Genomic DNA, 16,976 nt, shown 5'->3' with positions numbered 1-16,976 from the left:
TTATACGCTTGTTGGACTTAGAGGATGCTGGGTGAGGCAGGAGAGGCGTCTGGGGGCTTCTTTGGGGGCAAGGTAGACACAGCTGCAGGGTAGGTCCCCGATATCCACACCCGCACCTCCCCCCACGCCGGCCGGTCAGCTGCCCCCAGCCTCCGGACCTCCCCTTAGGCACAAGCTGGAAGGTTGACCAGGGAGCCCCCCCAGAGACTGGCCTTGGCGCTGTCTGTCTGCCCGGCTGGGGTGTGGGGGAGGCGGAGGTGGCGGGGAAGCCTCGGGTCAGTCCCCGGCAGGCCCACCCAGACAGACCCCCACGCCCCACCCCCAGCTGCACCCAAAGAGCAGGAGAGGGGAAAGTGAACCAGCCACACCCTTTAATGTCCCTGAAGGGCTGGGCCCAGGGCAGAGCCCACCCGGGACATGTCAGCCTCGGGGTTCCCTCCTGCCCTGGGGGCTTGTCACGAAGCTGCTGCCAGGAAGCCCACAGGGCCACTGAGGCCCCTTGGGGCAGGCTGGCACAGTGATCAGTGGTCGGGTGGGCCACCCTCAGGGTCCAGCCTGCCCACTGCCCCCAGGAACCACGGCCCTGAGCCCTCTGCCTGACGTCGAAGCTCCGCCCTGTGCTGCTCAGCGCCCCTGGAGCCCCGGCTGCTTCTGCCTGGCAGGGGGCAGGGGGCATTGGGGGCCAGCCAAGGGGGCTGGACTTCCACGGCCAGGGTGCGGTCCACCTCTCCCTCTGCGCGTCTGTGGGGTGTTGGTATGTGTGTTTCTCACGTAGGACAGATAGCTAGCTGTGAGTGGATTCGCATGCACAAGATCCCCAAGGTCTGTACAGGGCGTGGCTGGGCCTCCGCCTGGGTGCCAGCCCTCATTTTTTCCGGACCAGGAAGACCACACCCAGAATCAGGGCTGCGGCTGCCACAGCCACGCCCCCAGCCACCAGCAAGGGGGTCAAGTTCTCGAAGGGGCAGGGACCACGGCCCCCGGGGCCCCCACTGGGGGCCTGGTCCTCCTCAGCCCCGTCTCCAGGGCCCTTGGGCTCTGGGGATGGATGGGGGCTGCCGGGGGCCACAGGGGCTGGCTTCAGGTTGCTGTGGTTGTTGAGAAGGGCAGGGTCTGCCTTGGCCGAGGTCTTCTTGGTAGGTGGTGGGGTGGGGGCCGCCGGGGGCTCCTGCTTCTCCACCTGGGCCTCCTTCTTCCCGGGCTTGGCCGAGGGGGCTTTCCCGTCTGCAGCCGGGGGGCCTCTGACCTCAGCAGCAGCCTGGGCCACCTTGGTGTCGGGCTTGGGGCTGCTGGTCGACTTCCCTCTGGACTCCATGACGGCTGTGCTGGCTGCGTGGGGCGTGTGGGCGGGCGGCGGCGGCGGCGGCTGGACCACAGCAGCTCAGGAAGGCTCAGCCCTGGGCGTTACATGGACCTGGAGGGACAGAGGGAGGGGATCCTGTGCAGCCCCCACCGGTCCCCACAGAGACACCGCCCAGCCCTCCTGCTCCGCGTCCTCCTCCTCCAGGGCCCAGCCCCCACTGGTCTGCAGCTACTCCCTGAGAAGCCCCCAGCCACGCAGGCAGGGGCCGTGGACTCCACGTGGGCAGGGGGACGGGGACGAGACCGGCCAGAGGCCACTGTTTCCTTGTCTACAACATGGTCTTGCCTTCACCGGCACTGTGTCCGTGACACACTGGCCCCAGGTAGGGAGGCCCTGACGGGCACGAGAGCCCACCCAGCCCAGAGAAGGGCGTTCGGTCAGGGGAGATGGACCGCAGTCAGGGTGGGCCTGGGCAGAGCCGACTGCATATCCCCCCCAGAGGGGGCTGTGTCCAAGTGGAGGAGGCAGGGCAGGAGCCTGGGCCCAAGGCCACCGGGACCTGAATGTAAAACGCCTGAGGTGTCTCCCCAGAGGCTGGAGAGGCCAGGAGGGCGGTGTCGGGCCTGTGCTTCCGGGCAGCGAGTCCACCCTGGCGCCCACCCCCAGCACCGTCCTCACTTGCCCCAGCTCAAGGGCAGGGTGCCCTTCCTGCGCCAGAGGCTGCACCTGCCTCTATGGGCAGAGGGGTGGCTGCGTTAGCCTGGGGTGGGCAGAGGATGGGGGTCCCGGCTGTGGGGAAGGCCTGGCCCCATCCTTAATGCCAGGGTCGGGTGAAGGCGGGCAGACTGGGCTCCTACCCACCCTGGGCCGGAGCCCGCTCTCCCTGCAGACCTAGGTCTGTCCGCCTCTCCCCTGGGAGGGCAGGAAACCCCACCTGCAGTGCCAGAGAGGGGGCCGTGGCCACTCGGGTTCCTCACCGGGGCCAGGGACACTAACCACACAGAAGGTCGCCTGAAGGTCACAGCACGATGGGGGTATCCCAGCGAGGGCCTGGCTACTGCCCCACTTCCCAGAGAGCCCCAGCAGCCGCCCCCACCCCCGCCCGCCCGCTGTTCAGGAGGGGCACCCAGCAACTGGGAATGGTTTGCAAAGGGCAGGTGGTCTGCTTCCCCCACTTGCTCTCGGTTATTTTTAGCTCGCACTGACGTCACCCGGCAGCTCCTTCCCCGCCCCCCGGGCCACTGTGCCCAGGAGAGTGATGACCTTCAAGGCAGGGAACCGCTACTGTGCCCTGCGGGCCCCAGTGCCCCTATCCCGCCCCGGCCCCAGGCCAAGGAACCCCGGCCGCCTTACGCTGCTGCTCCGGGGGCTCCCAGCTCGGCGCTGCGTGCTGCGCTCTCTGTGGGGTCGCAGCGGCGGGCGGTGGCTGCAGATGCAAGTCCGAGAGTTTCCCACAATGCAGTGCTTCTGCGCGGGGCCTTGGGGGTGGGACCGCACAGGCGCAGGCTCCGCCCTCCCTCCTGCAGCGAGGGTGCTCAGATCGCGGGGCAGGTGGGACCCAAGCCCAGCTCCGATTTTAGCCCGAAGGTGGTTCAGGTCAGGCCGTGAGGGTCTCCCGCCGCCTTCCCACAGCCCCCGCCCAGAACGCGAGGGAGTCCGCAATGGTTCCCCCCAGACCCCTGCAGTGCAGGCAGTGGGCACAGCGCTTCCCTCTGGCACCCCCCCTCCCAGGCTCTTAAGGGAGTCTCACAAAGCAGGCTTCTACTTAGAATATTTATTTCTCTTCTTACACAACAAGACACAAAGAGTCACTTCTTCAAACTCGTCCAAAGGAAAAAAATATAAATCTGTAAGCAGCAGCAGCAGCTTCCAGGGTACAGATGTGATGGGGACAACCGTGAGCTGGGGGCTAAGCCTTAGCCCCAGGTAGTGTCGCTGGGAAAGGGCCTCCTTGGGGAGGCCTGGGACGGGGACACAGCACCAGCACATCGGGACCAGTCACCAACACGATCACGTGGCAGGGGGCGGCAGGGCGGCAGGAGCCTGCCTCGGTTCACACGGTTCACACAGTCGGGCCTGGAGATCCAGAGGGCAGAGTGTGGTCAGGGGCTCTGTGCAGAGGCCCAGGGAGCGGGGTGGACCCTGAAGGGGCAGCTCCTAGCCCTGCACCCCTGCAGGCAGAGCAGGTGGCCCCAGGCTCCATAGGGGTCTTGGTGCTTGTCCTTCCCCTGACTAATGTCAGACCCGGGGTACAGGCCTCAGAAAAGGAGCCAGAGGGGAGAAACAAATTTCTGGACAGGGTCAGTGGGGAGCCTGGGGTGCGCATGTGCGCTGGCTCTGGCTCTCTCTCTCTCTCTCTCTCTCTCTCTCTCTCTCTCTCTCTCCACACACACACACACACACACACACACACACACACACACACACACACACACACACACACACACACAGGCTGCCTGACCACGTGGGCAGGAAGGGCAGCAGCCCCCTATCGGAGTCAGGCCAGCTGAAGGCCACAACCTCCACACAGCACTTGCACATGCCGACACTCTGGGCCCCCAGCCTGGGGTGGGGGTTCCCTGGGAGTCAGCCTGGGATAACTGGCTCAAGATGGGGGGCAGGAGACCCCGACTCTCCTGCAGGGTGGGCCAAGGCAAGAGGAGCAGCAGCGGGGAGGCTGGACGGAGGCTGGAGAGCCACTTGTGCTCAGCAAGTTAATAAATAGGTTTGTGCAGGGTCCCCCTTGTGGGCGAGGGGCCGTGCCTGGGGACAGGCCGGCAGCCTGGAGGGGAGGGCCCATCCTGCCCAGCCCGCACCTGGGAGCCCCCGGCTCAGAGACCAGCTCCCCCTGGGGCGTGCAGGCCAGGCTGGAGCTGGGGCAGGGCTGGCTCCAGGAATGTAGAGATTTCTGTGTTTTCCAGGTAAATGATACATTGATCCCAGCAGTTGTGCAGGCAGGGCCCCCCGGTCTGAGTGGGTGGGCCCTGCCCCCTCCTCCACCTCCCCCATCCGTGTGGGAGGCGCAGGGGAGACTCCCCCCTCGCTGGGCCCTGAGCAGCCGCCCCAGCCTCAGCCCCGCTCTGGTCCTGCTCGGTGTGGGCTCAGGGCTGGGGGCGCTGCAGCAGCTCCAGCAGGGTCTCAGCGATGCCCAGGAAGTAGACCACCTGCGCGATGCCAAACAGCGGGGCGATGACCAGGGCCCGGCAGTAGGCACCCTTCAGGAAGGCCGAGGGGCCCTCATTCCGCAGAATCTTCCTGTGGAGAAGCAGGAGTCAGAGCTGGCGCTCCCTCCCCAGCACCCGCCTCCGAGGGGCCTCTCCCACCTGGCGCAGTCCAGGAACCCTGAGTAGGTGTCTTCGTGGACCCCGCGCTGCAGGGACTGGAGCCGCGTCTTCACAACTGCAGGGAGGCGTGAGGTCAGCGTGGGGGTCTGCACACCTCCACCCCCACCCCGAAGCCCCCAAGCCCAGCTGGATCTGGCCTGCCCACTGACCGTCGCAGGGGTTGACAGCCACGGCGGCCGCACTGCCAGCCACACAGCCTGCCAGGAAGGACACGTAGAAGGGGGACTTCTCCCCAGAGGCCGGCTGGCCCAGCTGGTTCAGGTTGGCGAAGAGGGGGAAGTAGACGATGGAGAAGGGGACGTCCCTGTTGGGGGGGCGGTGGTGACCGGGAGGTGTGGGTGGGCGGGCCTCCCTCCTCCCTCCTCCCGCCCTCCCCGACCCCCCACCTGAGCAGGGTGGCCCCCAGGCCCTTGTAGAGGCCAGCAACACCATGGGTCCGGAGCAGGTCACGAGTAAGCTGGGTGGCCGTGGGCCGGGGGGAGGCGGGGGCTTCCACCGAGGGCTGGGCGCCGCCCTGTGTTGAGAACTGAGCCTGGGCAGCCAGGAGCTTTTTCTGGGCAGCTGGGGAGAAAGGGGACAGGCCTGCTGTCTCTCCCTCCAAGTGTGAGGTAGGGGCAGGGGACAGAGGCAGGCCAATGCACCCCTCCCCGGTGCCGCACCCCCACCCTCTCACCGATGCGGCCTGCGTCCTGAAGCTGGATCTTCAGCATCTCCATGGGCGTGGTCACGATCACCTGGCAGGTGCCGGCCCCACAGCCCGCCAGCATCTCCTTAAACAGGGTCAGCTTCTGCCTGCGGCAGAGGGTGTGGGAGTCAGAGGCCCCCCCCTCCCCCTGCTGCCCAGGGAGCGCCTGGGGTGGGGGTGGGAGCAGTGGAGGCAGAGGCAGCCCTGTGGGGGCGCAGCACCCTCCAGCCTTGGACACCCCGCCAGGCCGCCCAGCAAGGGTGCTGAGCCCGGCAGACTGGTGGCTGCACGGCCGGATGGGAAGACAGCCGCACTCGGGCAAAGACAAATCGAGAAGCCGCGGGGGCTCGAGTGCCCCCACCCTCTGGTGGCAGAGGGAAGCCGGTCGGCGCCGCCAACCCCAGCCTGGGAGGGGTGGCCCAGGGCCAAGGAGGACGGGCAGGGGGCGGGATGGGGGGGCCTGGAGTCAGCATCTACCTCACTCCTCCCAGTGCCAGGGGTTGGGGGGGCCGTGCAGGAAGGACAGAGGACGAGGATGGGAGAGGGGCAGCAGCAGGAAAGGGAGGCCCTGCGAGGTCAAGGTGATGGGGGGGCAGAGCCTGGGCCCTTCGTGTGGAGGCACAGACCCCTCCCCCCTGCAAGTTGCCAGGGCCAAACCCCTCACCCGTCCTTGGAGAGCTGATAGCGGAAGAAGTCATTGGCTGCCAGCTTGATGGCCTTCTCCGGCGTGACGAGGGTCAGGTTCACGGCAGCTCCTGTGGGGTAGCAGCAGGAGGGGCTGGAGGATCGGCGCTGGGGAGGCTCTCGGCCAGCACTGGCTTCCCGGCGGGCACGGCTCTGCCCCGCCGATCCTTGGCCACAGCCTCCTGCCCTCTCACCCACATTGGTGCCAGGTGGGGCGGGGCCCAGGCCGGAACAGGGGCATCGCAGCCTCCAGGCTCACCCTCCCCGAGTGGGTCTCCGAGGTGGCCCCCCAGGGAGCCTCCCCTGGGGGACAGAAAGGACTCACAATGGTGGGGGCGCTGGGTGAGAAGGCGCCAGTGCACAAACTGCGTCTAGCTGGGTGGGCCGAGTGGGGGGTGCGCGGGGGAGGCAAGCCCCTCTTGGCAGGCAGGGATCAGGGTTGCTCAGCATCTGGGCAAATCCGGGCTTGGGGACTATCTAAGCAGCTTCCCTTCATGCTCCACCCCCTCCCAGTCTTCCAGCACAGACGGGGCCTGCCTGTCCCAGAAGCCAGGGAGGGGCTGCAGGCCCTGTGGGAAGGGCCCAGTGTCCTGCCGCCCCGGGCGCTGGCAGCAAGTGAGGGCCTGGGGGTGCCCAGGACGGGTGGGGTACTGAGGACTGCCACTCCCCAGAGATCCCACCCTGTCTCCCGCCAGCCCCTGCTCCAGCACCCAGGCCTACGGGCCGGCCCCGCCCTCCCCCTACCCCCCAGCCACTTCGTCGGCAGTCGCTACCAGCCCTGCCCGGCCCAGAGCCTCACCTCGGTACATGCCGAAGTAACCCTCTGAGCGGATGGTCTTGACGAGGCAGTCGGACCTGTGGCCACGGGGCGGGGTGAGGTGGGGGCCATCCCGGGGTGGCAAGGGCCCCCACCCTGCCCCAGGTAGGGGTGCCCCGAGGCCTTCCCTCCTTCAGTCGCTTTTGTTAAGGGGGGTGCACGGGAACAGGGCTCAGAGGCCTGCGCCTGCCCCGCTCCCGCCGCCCCCACGTCACGTGTTTCGCGTCCCCTGCCCGCCGGGCGCACTCACATGCTGCTGTACATGCGCTGGCCATTCTGCTGGTTCTGCAGCCTCGTCTTGGCCAGGTCGATGGGAAACACGCAGGTGACCCCGATCAGCCCCGCGATGCCGCCATTGATGAGCTTGGCTGGCAGACTGTGGGTGGAGGGAGGGTCAGCACCTCGGGCTCCTCGGCTGCAGGGCAGGGGGCAGGTGGGGCCGAGGCGAGGGCAGGGTCGCACTCTGACCTGATCTGCTTGTCAGCCATGTAGCTGGGCGCACCCAGGCCCGAGGGCAGCGGAGGCCAGCCGGTGCGGGTGGGAGAGGAGGGTGGGACAGGGTGGGGAGGGTGGTCCGCCACCTGCTGGGAATTTCAAAAGCACCTTCTGTCCTAGAAGGAAGAGGGGACTAGAATCAGTGGGGGAGGGCGGACCACTGAGGCTCCCCAAAGCCCCCCTAAGTCTCGTGAGGGGCACTGCGCGTCAGCCTGTCCCGGGGTGCAGCTGTGGGGAGGTGCTGGCCACGCGGAGTCCCCTCGAGGGCCCCCCATGGTGGTGTCCTCCCGGCACCCTGCTCACACTCACGCTCACGTGCACGCAGAGTGCCATCTTTAAAGGGCCAGGCGCGGGGTGGGGGGGGCAGGGGCTGGCGGGAAGGGACAGTCCGCCAGCTGGGTCAGCTACCTCAACCCAGGGCTGGGCTGCAGTGACTGCCCATCCCTGAGCAAAGGTGCCTCCGCACTGGACCCCTGGACACCCCTTCCCCAGGAGAGCACCCTCTGGCCCACACACAGACCTGCCCCCATCCCTCTCTGCATCTGTCCCAGGAATTTCATTCCCAGACGGACACACACAAGACCCCACCGACCACGACCTCTGGAGGCTTCAGGGGTGTGTCAGGTGAAGGGGAGAGGCGGCGGGGAGGAGGCCAGCTCACCCTGCGAGGCTCCCTGTGGTTCATCTCCACCATCCGCTCTGGGCTGGAGGCAGAGGGGACCCCTCTCACCAGAGGCCGGGCTCACGAGCCACAGCCAACCCAAGGAGCCAATCACGGGGGACACATCCAAAAATAATGAGCCGTGGGGGCCACCCAGAGTCCACCTGTCACTGGCCTGCACCCACAGAGCTGCCACCTTGTCACCGGCCAGCTCACCCCGGGGTCCCTCCCGGCACTGGCGACCTTCACCATAGCTCTCCCAGGTCAGGCTGGCCCCGGACCACCCAGCACGACCTCCACCCCCACGCTGTCCCCGCCTCCGCTCAACTGCCCCATCCGGTTGCCCCCCCCCCCTCACCGGAGGCTTGGGCCGTCTGTTCACCGGAGGCGCAGAGCCCTCTCTCCGAATCTCTGAGACCGCAGCCTCCGGCTCACAGAGGAGCTCTAGTGGCTGAGGGATGTGCCAGCCACTCGGATTGGCCTCCGGGCGGGGAGGGTGGGCTGGGGGGAGGGACTTTCTCTTTCACACTGGGCGGGCGAGCTGAGGCTCCCTGCAGCTGCCGGAGCTCGAGCCCAGCCGGGGTGAGAATGGGCGTGACAGCTTCTGGGAGGCAGGGCCAGGCCACCCTGCCGCCTCAGCCCGCAGGGCAAGTGGGTCTGGGATGGGCTGACCCAGCCCAGCCAGGCCCTCGGCCCACGGGGATGCCAGCCCCCGGCCACCAAGACCTGGGATGCCCTGTGGGCTCCTGTGTGCAGTTTGCAGGCCGGCTCCGGCTAGGGCCCTGGTTCCCCAAGGACAGGGCCTCTGCTGGGGAGTGGGTATGGGGAGGGATCTGAGCCCCTGAGTGTCTGTGGGACCTGTGTGGCCGCTGGGGCGGTGCACTTCGGGGAGACCTGGCACTGGAGCAGAGGGAAGGCCGGCAAGGAGTGACTTGGTCTCAGAGGCCACTGGCTGCCACGCACAGGCCTGCTCACCTGGCAGGTCCAGAGGTCACGGAACAGGCACTCGGGGGCCCACTGCCCGCCCAAGCCCCCGACCCCACCCCACCCCACCCCACCCCCATCACACACACCCAAGGCCAAGAACCTGCGACCTACTTCTCTGCGCCCCAGCCCACAAAGAAGAGTCTGACCTCTGAATCTCGCCCTGACCGCTTCCCCCCCACCCCCACCCCCAGGGGCACACTGGTCACGGACAGCTCTCTCTGCTGCCCCAGACCCTCTGGTGGGAGGGATCGGGACCCCAGCTCCCAGGCCTCGCCCTGCCTGCTGGGGGCACAGTGAGCCCTCCCACCTGGGCACGCCCAGACCCCACCTCTGGTCTGGGGGCGGGACACCCAGTGATGGGGGTCCCAGAAGTCAGAGAGACCACCTAAGGTGGGGAGAGGCAGGTCCAGAGGCCCGCAGACCCCGAGCCTGAGAAGGCAGCATGGGGTCCAGTGTCTCAGGCTGCGGGGTGAGCAGGGAGGGTGGGGGTCAGGGGCTCTGTCTTGGACTGGAGAGGGTTCCCTGCACTGGGAACCCCCCTTTTGTGGTCTGCGTTCGGGGGTTCCCACTCCCGCTCATGCTTATGAGGCAGCCGTGGAGGGCCCTGCCCAGCACCCCACGTTGCCATGGAAGCCTCAGCCAGGCCCAGAACTGGCGACTGGCCACCCGTCTCCCCAACCAGGTGAAGGATGGCAGGCGAGCTGCGGACCATTCTTCTGTTTCCAGACCCCGAAGTAAAATCTCCTACAAGTGAAGCCCTGAGCTCCCCAACCCTGAAGAAGGTCAGACGGTCCCCCTTACATCCGCACCTGTCCCTCCCCCCTGAGGCAGTTTTTGGGACCGTAGGCTCCGCCCGTCTGGGGGCGGCTCGCTCTCTGTCCTGCTGGACAGGTCCGAACTGGCCCCAGACGGCCATGCTGTCCCTCACCAGGCGATGGCGACTCCAGCCACGCACGTGTCCACACACGTCCGGCAGATTCCCACGTGTGCCAACCCCCCCTCCACTGGGCCTGCGTGCCCAGAGCTTTGGCCCTGCGGAGCAACCACCGCACGGGGACACGTGTGCGTGGGGAGCGCGCCCGCCACCACCTCGGCCGAGAGCAGTCTCCCCCACCCCCGCGGCAGCGGATCCAAGCATCGCCTGCTGGGGGCCCACCAGAGCCACCTGGTCTGGGCAGCTGTCACCTCCCCGGGCGGCTTCCGCGCCCCTCTCCCGCAGCCGGAGGCACTCGGATGGGCCCAGGGCAAGGGGGCGGCCTCTGGGCACTCACCACTCCGCCGCCGCCTCCTCCGCCGCCGCGCTCGCCTCCCTGACGCCGCGCCGGGCTGCCAAAGTGCGTCCGCGCCGCCGAGAGAGCTCCACCCCTAGTCCGTGGCAGCGCACGGGCTCCGGCTCCCCCTCCCGGCCGGGCACCGCCACTGCTCCCGCCTGGGCCACAAGCTGCGCTAGCCCGTGCCCTGACCCACCCCTCGGTCTCCCCATGGTGTCCCTGCGTGGGTGGGGACCAGAGGATGAGCCCCGTTTGCCAGTGGGTGGTCGGCAGCGCGTGGACCAGGGAGTCAGTGCTACGGGAGAGGCGATCAGGCCTCACAGTGCTCGGAGGGGCAGTGGCTGTACCAGCCAACCGGGCAGATGCACAGTGGTGCACACAGGTGACTTTGTATCCAAGATGCTACAGATGTTACTTTGTGGCCGGGGCTCCTCTCCCTCCCAGAAGACCAGGACCAACAGGAGGTGCTGGGCACACACGAGGGGAGGCGCAGGGAGGTAAGTGTGCAAGGGCTTTTCCCTGAAGGAGCCTCTGAGCTCCACCCAACAAACAAACCAGCTCTGAGACAGCAGCCAGAACAGAGTCATGTTTGTTACACACAGGTCACTGTCCCCACACATGAGGAAGGCTTAAAAGTGGGGACCTCGGAGCACCAACCAGGACACAGGGCCGGCCAGCCCCAGGCCGGCAGGGTCTGTCTAGGCCTGTGCAGGCTCCGGGGTCTGTGGGGTGCAAGGCCCAGGTGGGGCCAGGTCCCTGGGGGCCAGGCTTGTGCGACGGATGCCATCCTGATACTTGTGGCGGCCAAGCTCCAAGATAGCCCGCACCTCTTCGGCCACATCCCTCCGGTCACTCTGCTCCAGGGCCTGCACCAGGAGCCCCACGGCCCCCGGCTGTCCAGCCTGGCGCTCAGCCCAGGAGAAGAGCATGTGGCGGATCTGCCCGTCCAGGTCGGACCTGGGAAGAAGGGGCTCCGTGACCGAGAGGCCTAGCCCAGGACCACCTGCACACTCGGGGACGGGCCCGCCCTCCCAGGGCAGGCGTCCTGCTCCCCGGGCCAGGTGCGGCCAGACCATCCGTTCCCTACCTGTCTGCCCCGCCCCACCCGCCCCGAGGGAACGTCAGCCAGCCTCCGCACAGACCCTCCAGGCAGCGGGGGCCCAGGCCTGAGCGGGAGGCTGGAAGGAACCCACCGGAACTCATGTCGGATGCGCTGCAGCTCCTGGTAGGACAGGCCCAGGTGCAGGGCCACAGCCGGCCAGTCAGGGCCCAGGCGCCCGGCCAGGTTCAGCAGGTTGCTCTGGGTCAGGAAGCCCGTCTCTGCATCGCCCAGGTTCAGAGGGGCCAGGGCAAGGCCGGCCCCCTGGGGTGGGCCCTCGGACCTGTGCAGTCTCTGTGGGAGGGGTAGGTGCAGCCAGCCTGGGCCCCGCCCCCGCTCCGGCCCTGCCGCCCGGCCCGCTCATCCACCTGCCCTGGGCCTCACCGGCAGCTTGATGGGCAGAGTGGCCATCCACAGGGCGTCCGCGCCCTTCCTCAGCCGGGCTGCCTCGGCCTCCTCAGGCACCTCCTCGGGCACGGCTCCCCGGTAGAAGGACACCTGGGCGGGGTGAGACGGGGTCAGTGCCCGGCCTCCACACAGGCAGCCCGGGGGCCCGGCCCCGTCGGCCCACCTGGCCCCTCACGGCCTGCGCCTGCCGGTCCAGGGTGGTGGTCACGTACACCTCCTTCACGTTCTTCAGGTGCGAGTAGAACACGAAGCACACTCTGCCCTGCACGCAGTCTGGGCGGTCTGGGGGTGGGGGCGGGCTCAGCTGGGCGCCGGGGGGCCGGCCCCCGGGCCCCCCTCCAGGAGCAGGGCCCTACCGGCATCCACGTCGATGCCTCTCTCAAAGGCGGCAAAGAATTTCTCGCCTTCGAACATCTCCACGGTGTCGGAGGGCTCGGGGCCCCGGTACCGCTCCAGCAGCCGCCGCAGGGTGGCATCCACCTGGGGGCACCCTCCTGCTCAGAGCCCGACACCCGGCAGCCCCCGCGCACGGCCCTCCCGGCTCCCCGGCCCCACCTTGTTGCCGGGTAGGCACTGCAGCAGGACCTGCTCGGGGTCCCGGCGCCTCTGCAGCGCGATGAGGTTCACACGGTGCAGCCGCAGCCGCTGCCAGGCCTTCTGCGCCAGGCCCCCCACGCAGGCCTTGGTGGTGTACCAGAGCCAGTACCTGAGAGGGCCGGGGTCAGGCGGGGCAGCACCCACGGCAGAGGGGGTCAAGGAGGGGCAGGGGAAGCCGGAGGGACACTGACCAGGAGAAGTGCGTGACCTGGAAGCGAGCGTATAGGTGGGTGAGCTCCAGCGCCACCTGAGCTGTGATGTCGTCCCAGGTGGCCGCCGGTGGGGCCCGGTAGAGCAGGTGCAGGCGGGCGCGGTCCAGACTCAGGCCTGGGAGGGAGGGGCCACAGGCTGAAGCCTCTCTGCCGGGGCTCCGCCTCTGAGCACTGCCCCCCACCCACAGCCACACGCCCAGGCCTCTCACCTGTGACGCCGGGGGGCAGAGGGAGCTGCACAGTGACCGGCCGGAGGAAGCTGGAGGGGCCGCTCTGGGAGAGGCACAGCAGGGGACTCGCAGCTGCCTCGGGCTCCTCCAGCAGGGCCCGCAGCTCTCGGCCCACCGTCCGCACCACCTGGGCGACAGGCCACCTGAACGCGTGCCTGTGCTCTGAGGCACCACCTGCCACCCTGCCCGCGTCCGGCCCGTACCTGCATGCAGACCTGACGGGGCTCCTTGGTGGCTCCGGGAGGGAATGTGACCTTGACCCCAGGATGCCCTGAGGACCACAGCAACGTCCCCTCTGGTGGCACCAGGCAGGCGTTGCACACGGGGCGTGAGACCACGAGGAACCACGAGAAGTGGGGCACCTGGCAGTGGGCCCAGAGCCGCTGGGCGTGGGGGGTGGGGTCAGAGGGGAGCTGGAGTCAGGGCAGAGCCCCGGGCAGAGGGGCTCGGGGTGCAGGCAGAGCCACCGCCTCGGGGGCCCGAGGGGCCCTCACCTTTGGGGTTTCTTCGTGCAGGTGGGTCTCCAGGTCACTCCAGTTGTCATGGCTCCAGGTCCTGACCACCACCTCCCGGCAGCGCTGGAACTTCGGGGGCACAAACAGCAGCCACAGGCCCACCTCCTGCTGGGCCAGGGCGGGGTCAGCTCTGGGCCTGGCCGGGGGGCCCTTTGCACTTGCCCGGACCCACTCTGGCCGTGCCTGCTGGAAGGCCACCCCGTGGGGCTGCAGCTCCAGGACGCCACTGAGCAGAGAGTCGTGGGGACCCAGGGGGACGAGGCGCGGCTCCGGCAGCCACAGGCGATAGCGGATGGTGACAGAGCGAGGGGTGGCCCCAGCTGGGAACTGCAGGCGGACGCCGCAGGCCAGGGTCACAGAACAGCCGTGCGGGGTCACAAGGAAGCTGAGAGAGGACAGGGTGGGCGTCAGGTCAGACACAGAGGGGCCTGCGTGTCTGTGCCTGGCACCCCCCGGGGTCTGCAGAGGGCCCCCGAGCATGGGTGAGGTGTCTGGCGTGGACAGGTGGCCTGAGGCTCCTCCAGCCTCACCCCTCCACAGCCCCACACCTGTCGAAATCTGAAGTCAGGAACAGCCTAGGCATTTCCGGGGCCACAGGTAACCCTGTGGAAGGACAGACAAGTTGTCAGCAGGGTGACAGTTCCTGTGTCCTGACTGTAGCCTGTTCCCCCCCAGCAGCGAACCTACCTGGGGGGCTGCAGGAGTCTGTCAGGGGCTCCCCCAGGGGGTTCCCCTGCAGGCGCACAAAGGGGGCGTCTAGCAGCTCAGGGGGCACGTCCCGGAGCTGGTTGTCCCTCAGGTCCAGCCGGGCAAGGAGGGGGAGGTGGGCCAGGCCAGCCGGCACCGAGGCCAGGAGGTTGCTGTGCAGAACGAGGAACCGCAAGGAACGCAGCTCCGCTGTGGACAGGCGCCCGCTTAGGGCCAGCAGAGGACTGCTCAGGGCCACCCCCGTGCAGGCTGGGGCCTCCTAAGAAGCCCTTTCAGTCACTGCCCCATGGCTGTGCTCTGAGAGTTGGGTGCGCCTGAGCAGGGAGCCTCAAAGGCCAGGGCAGTGGGGGGGGGCAAAGAACATCCCCCCGGAAGAGTGGAGGTGCAAAGGCAGGCCAAGCCCATGTGGGCAGGGGCCCGGCGTAGGATGTGGGGGTCCCATGTGAGTGGAGGCCGGGCAGTGGCTGAGGGGCACTCCCCGGCAGGTCCCATGAGCGGGGGAGGAGGATGTGACTGGTGCTCACCCAGGGAGGCCGGGAGGCTCTGCAGCCGGTTGGAGGCCAGATTGAGCTCCTCGAGGCTGAGCAGACTTCCGATCTCCACAGGCAGAGTGTCCAGGAGATTCTCGGAGAGATCGAGGCGCTGCAGGGCACGGAGGGCTCCCAGCGCAGGGGGCAGCGCTGGTAGGCGGTTGTGGGTCGCAGAAAGGAAGGTGAGGGCGGAGAGGGCCCCCAGAGTCGCAGGGAGCTCTGAGAGGCAGTTGTGAGAGAGCAGCAGGGCGTCCAGGCCACTCATCTGTGTGACGCAGGCCGGCAGCGTCTCCAGGCTGTTGAAGCTCAGATCCAGGTGGACCAAGCGAGCCAGGCTACTCAGGCTGGCAGGCAGCGTGGTCAGAGAGCCCCGAACGCAGGCACCCTGCTCGTCCCAGTGTTGCCCACCTGGGGAGGTGGGAGGTGACGTGGCCCTCAGCCCCAGGTCCCAGCGTGGCCCTGCCTGCCTGGGACGCAGGGAAGTAGCAGCACACAGGGAGGCCCGGGGGCCCAGGTCTGCCTGACCCGGGCTGGCAGAGAGAGGCAGGGACCCAGACCGAAGGCTCATCTTGGTGGACAGCCAGCACCCCACCCTGCCCCGGGAATGAGTGCACACTGGAGTCTGCTGCGGGGCCCCGCTGGGCAGCTTCAGGGTCCGGGGACTCAGGCAGCACCAGCTTTGGGAAGAGGGCTGGGTTCAGCTGCGCAGAGAACAGTGATGGGGCTGGGACTGGGGTTGGCCTTTGAGGATGAGAAGTACAGGCAGCAGCTGGAGATGGGGGTGGGACAGGGCGGGGACTGGGTGGGGCTCACCTTTGATGACCAGGGACCGGAGGTGCGGCAGGTTCTCTGGCACCCTAGCCAGGGTGGCCTCCAGCAGCCCAGGGTCTTCGTGGCCGCTTAGCTGCAGGAACTCCACCTCCTGCAGCTGAGGGGTCCTCTGGGCACACAGGCGCAGCAGCCGGCGGCAGCCCCAAGGGTGCAGGTCCAAGCTCAGCCGGTTCCCGGCCAGGAGAAGGGGCACCCCAGGACCCGCATCCACAGTGTCTGCAGCATCTCCTGCAGCAGACACCTGCGGCTCCAGCTCCTCCTCCACCGCAGCCATAGCCCACCAGCAGGCCTTGGGGGCCAGGCATGTCCCAGCCTGCCAGGCAGGCCTGCTCAGGCAGGACCCGGTGAGGCTGCACTGTTGGGATGAGAAGAGGGCAAGGCGTGGACCCTCCTCCCTCTCTGTCAGGGGGACTGGGACTTGGCCAGGGGGCTTCTCTGGGCGGAGCCAGCCGGCCCCCAGATCCCAGCCCCTGGGCTGGGCAGATCACAGGTGACGTGGGGCTGCAGAATGGGGCCCCTTAAGGCTGGGAGGGCGGGGGGGGGGCTGCTGCGGGGGAGGAAGGAGGGAGGTGGGAGGTTTCGCATCCTTATTTTGGAAATTTGCCAGGTCGTTCTGGCTGTCCTCACACCCCCCAGGGTAAGAGTCTGGGTCCAGCCCCACCTCCCACCTTCAGGCTCAACAGCTTTGATAGGAGGCCGGTGAAGGACTCTCATCTCTGCCCCACGCGGGGGCAGTGTCCCAGGCAATGGGTGATCGTGCCCACGCGTGTCAGAGAAGTGGACTTGAGAGAAGGGACCTGGATCCCGAACCACTGCACCCCACTCCCTGACACTCGGAGGAGGGCTCTTCCCGCCGCCGCCGCTTCACACCTCGGTCGGCAGCGGGAGGGCGGTGCAGTGCCCGGCCCGGAGAAGCTCGCCACGCCGCCCCCAGCCCCTCCGGCCCCGCTGAGAGTACCTATGCTCCCTCCGGGCTGGCGCGGGACCCGTCGCCCGCTCTGTGCGCCTCGCGCGCCCGGCCTGCCGCCGGCGCGTTTCCGGGCGGGCTGGGACTCCCGGCACCGCCCCCTCCGGCTCCGCCCCTGGGGTCCCCGGGTCCCGGCCTCAGGATCCCGCCCCAACCCGCCTTCCCGCGACCAGCTTGCAGCCTTGGAGACGCGGACGCCAGCCCCATCTGTTTCGCCGCTCGGCTAGCTGCCCCAGCCTCCCGTGTCGGGCTGTGCGGTCCAGCCAGCCCCGCAGGGGAGCCCGCGTTTCACGCCGCGATTCCCGCCCTTTCCGAGGTATGGGCCCCAGGCTCGCTCTGCTCGGGGGCTGTGCGTTCTGGGCCGTGTGTCAATGAGCTGGTGCAATCGCGGGGGCTTTGGGAACTGACCGCATCTGCTGTCTAACACCCACCCCTTGCCGGAAGCCAAAGCTGTGACAGGCCTTCCCCTGCCGGCCCAGTGTGCTCTCTGGCCCTGTAGGGACGGGCCGCAGCTCCAACGACCGGACTCCACGGACCGGGTGCCCCAGCAAGCAGGAGGCCTCCCGGAGTGCTGCCTCCTCGTACCTGGGTTCTCATCTCACCAGGGAGGAAAAGGAGGCTCCGAGAGACCA

At 68.2% G+C, this 16,976-nt stretch overlaps 3 protein-coding genes across 8 annotated transcripts; all 3 read right to left on the bottom strand.

The window, feature by feature from the left end:
* Positions 1-354: 354 nt before the first annotated feature.
* CEND1 (cell cycle exit and neuronal differentiation 1) lies at positions 355-1,352 on the bottom strand. Its single transcript, XM_037163029.2, has one exon. It carries the CDS (start codon positions 1,313-1,315, stop codon positions 866-868), a length of 450 nt encoding a protein of 149 aa, XP_037018924.1. The 5' UTR covers positions 1,316-1,352; the 3' UTR covers positions 355-865.
* A 2,341-nt stretch (positions 1,353-3,693) lies between these two features.
* SLC25A22 (solute carrier family 25 member 22) lies at positions 3,694-10,317 on the bottom strand. 4 transcript variants are annotated; one of them, XM_037163115.2, is made up of 11 exons: positions 8,348-8,496; positions 7,990-8,032; positions 7,302-7,444; positions 7,084-7,209; positions 6,816-6,871; positions 5,997-6,087; positions 5,321-5,439; positions 5,034-5,208; positions 4,797-4,951; positions 4,627-4,702; positions 3,694-4,558 (listed from the first exon to the last, which is right to left on the bottom strand). In XM_037163115.2, exons 3-11 carry the CDS (start codon positions 7,319-7,321, stop codon positions 4,405-4,407), a joined length of 972 nt encoding a protein of 323 aa, XP_037019010.1. In that variant the 5' UTR covers positions 7,322-7,444; positions 7,990-8,032; positions 8,348-8,496; the 3' UTR covers positions 3,694-4,404. The 4 variants fall into 4 exon arrangements, with proteins under 4 accessions (XP_037019010.1, XP_037019009.1, XP_037019012.1 ...); XM_037163114.2 differs by lacking the exons at positions 7,990-8,032; positions 8,348-8,496 and adding an exon at positions 10,248-10,317; XM_037163117.2 differs by lacking the exons at positions 7,990-8,032; positions 8,348-8,496 and adding an exon at positions 10,142-10,235.
* Positions 10,318-10,818: 501 nt separating this feature from the next.
* On the bottom strand, positions 10,819-16,421 carry PIDD1 (p53-induced death domain protein 1). 3 transcript variants are annotated; one of them, XM_037163104.2, is made up of 16 exons: positions 16,336-16,421; positions 15,360-15,732; positions 14,541-14,954; positions 13,996-14,205; positions 13,857-13,911; positions 13,492-13,693; positions 13,288-13,413; positions 12,997-13,176; positions 12,773-12,920; positions 12,543-12,678; positions 12,310-12,460; positions 12,111-12,234; positions 11,918-12,036; positions 11,731-11,844; positions 11,441-11,640; positions 10,819-11,204 (listed from the first exon to the last, which is right to left on the bottom strand). In XM_037163104.2, exons 2-16 carry the CDS (start codon positions 15,649-15,651, stop codon positions 10,946-10,948), a joined length of 2,730 nt encoding a protein of 909 aa, XP_037018999.2. In that variant the 5' UTR covers positions 15,652-15,732; positions 16,336-16,421; the 3' UTR covers positions 10,819-10,945. The 3 variants fall into 3 exon arrangements, with proteins under 3 accessions (XP_037018999.2, XP_037018998.2, XP_053514562.1); XM_037163103.2 differs by having other exon boundaries at positions 13,288-13,693; XM_053658587.1 differs by having other exon boundaries at positions 12,773-12,836; positions 13,288-13,693.
* Positions 16,422-16,976: the final 555 nt, after the last annotated feature.

Source organism: Artibeus jamaicensis, unplaced genomic scaffold, assembly GCF_021234435.1.
Source record: "Artibeus jamaicensis isolate MK-2021 breed Jamaican fruit bat unplaced genomic scaffold, CSHL_Jam_final scaffold_537, whole genome shotgun sequence".
NCBI lineage: Eukaryota > Metazoa > Chordata > Mammalia > Chiroptera > Phyllostomidae > Artibeus > Artibeus jamaicensis.
This window is presented reverse-complemented; position numbering and strand designations above follow the sequence as displayed.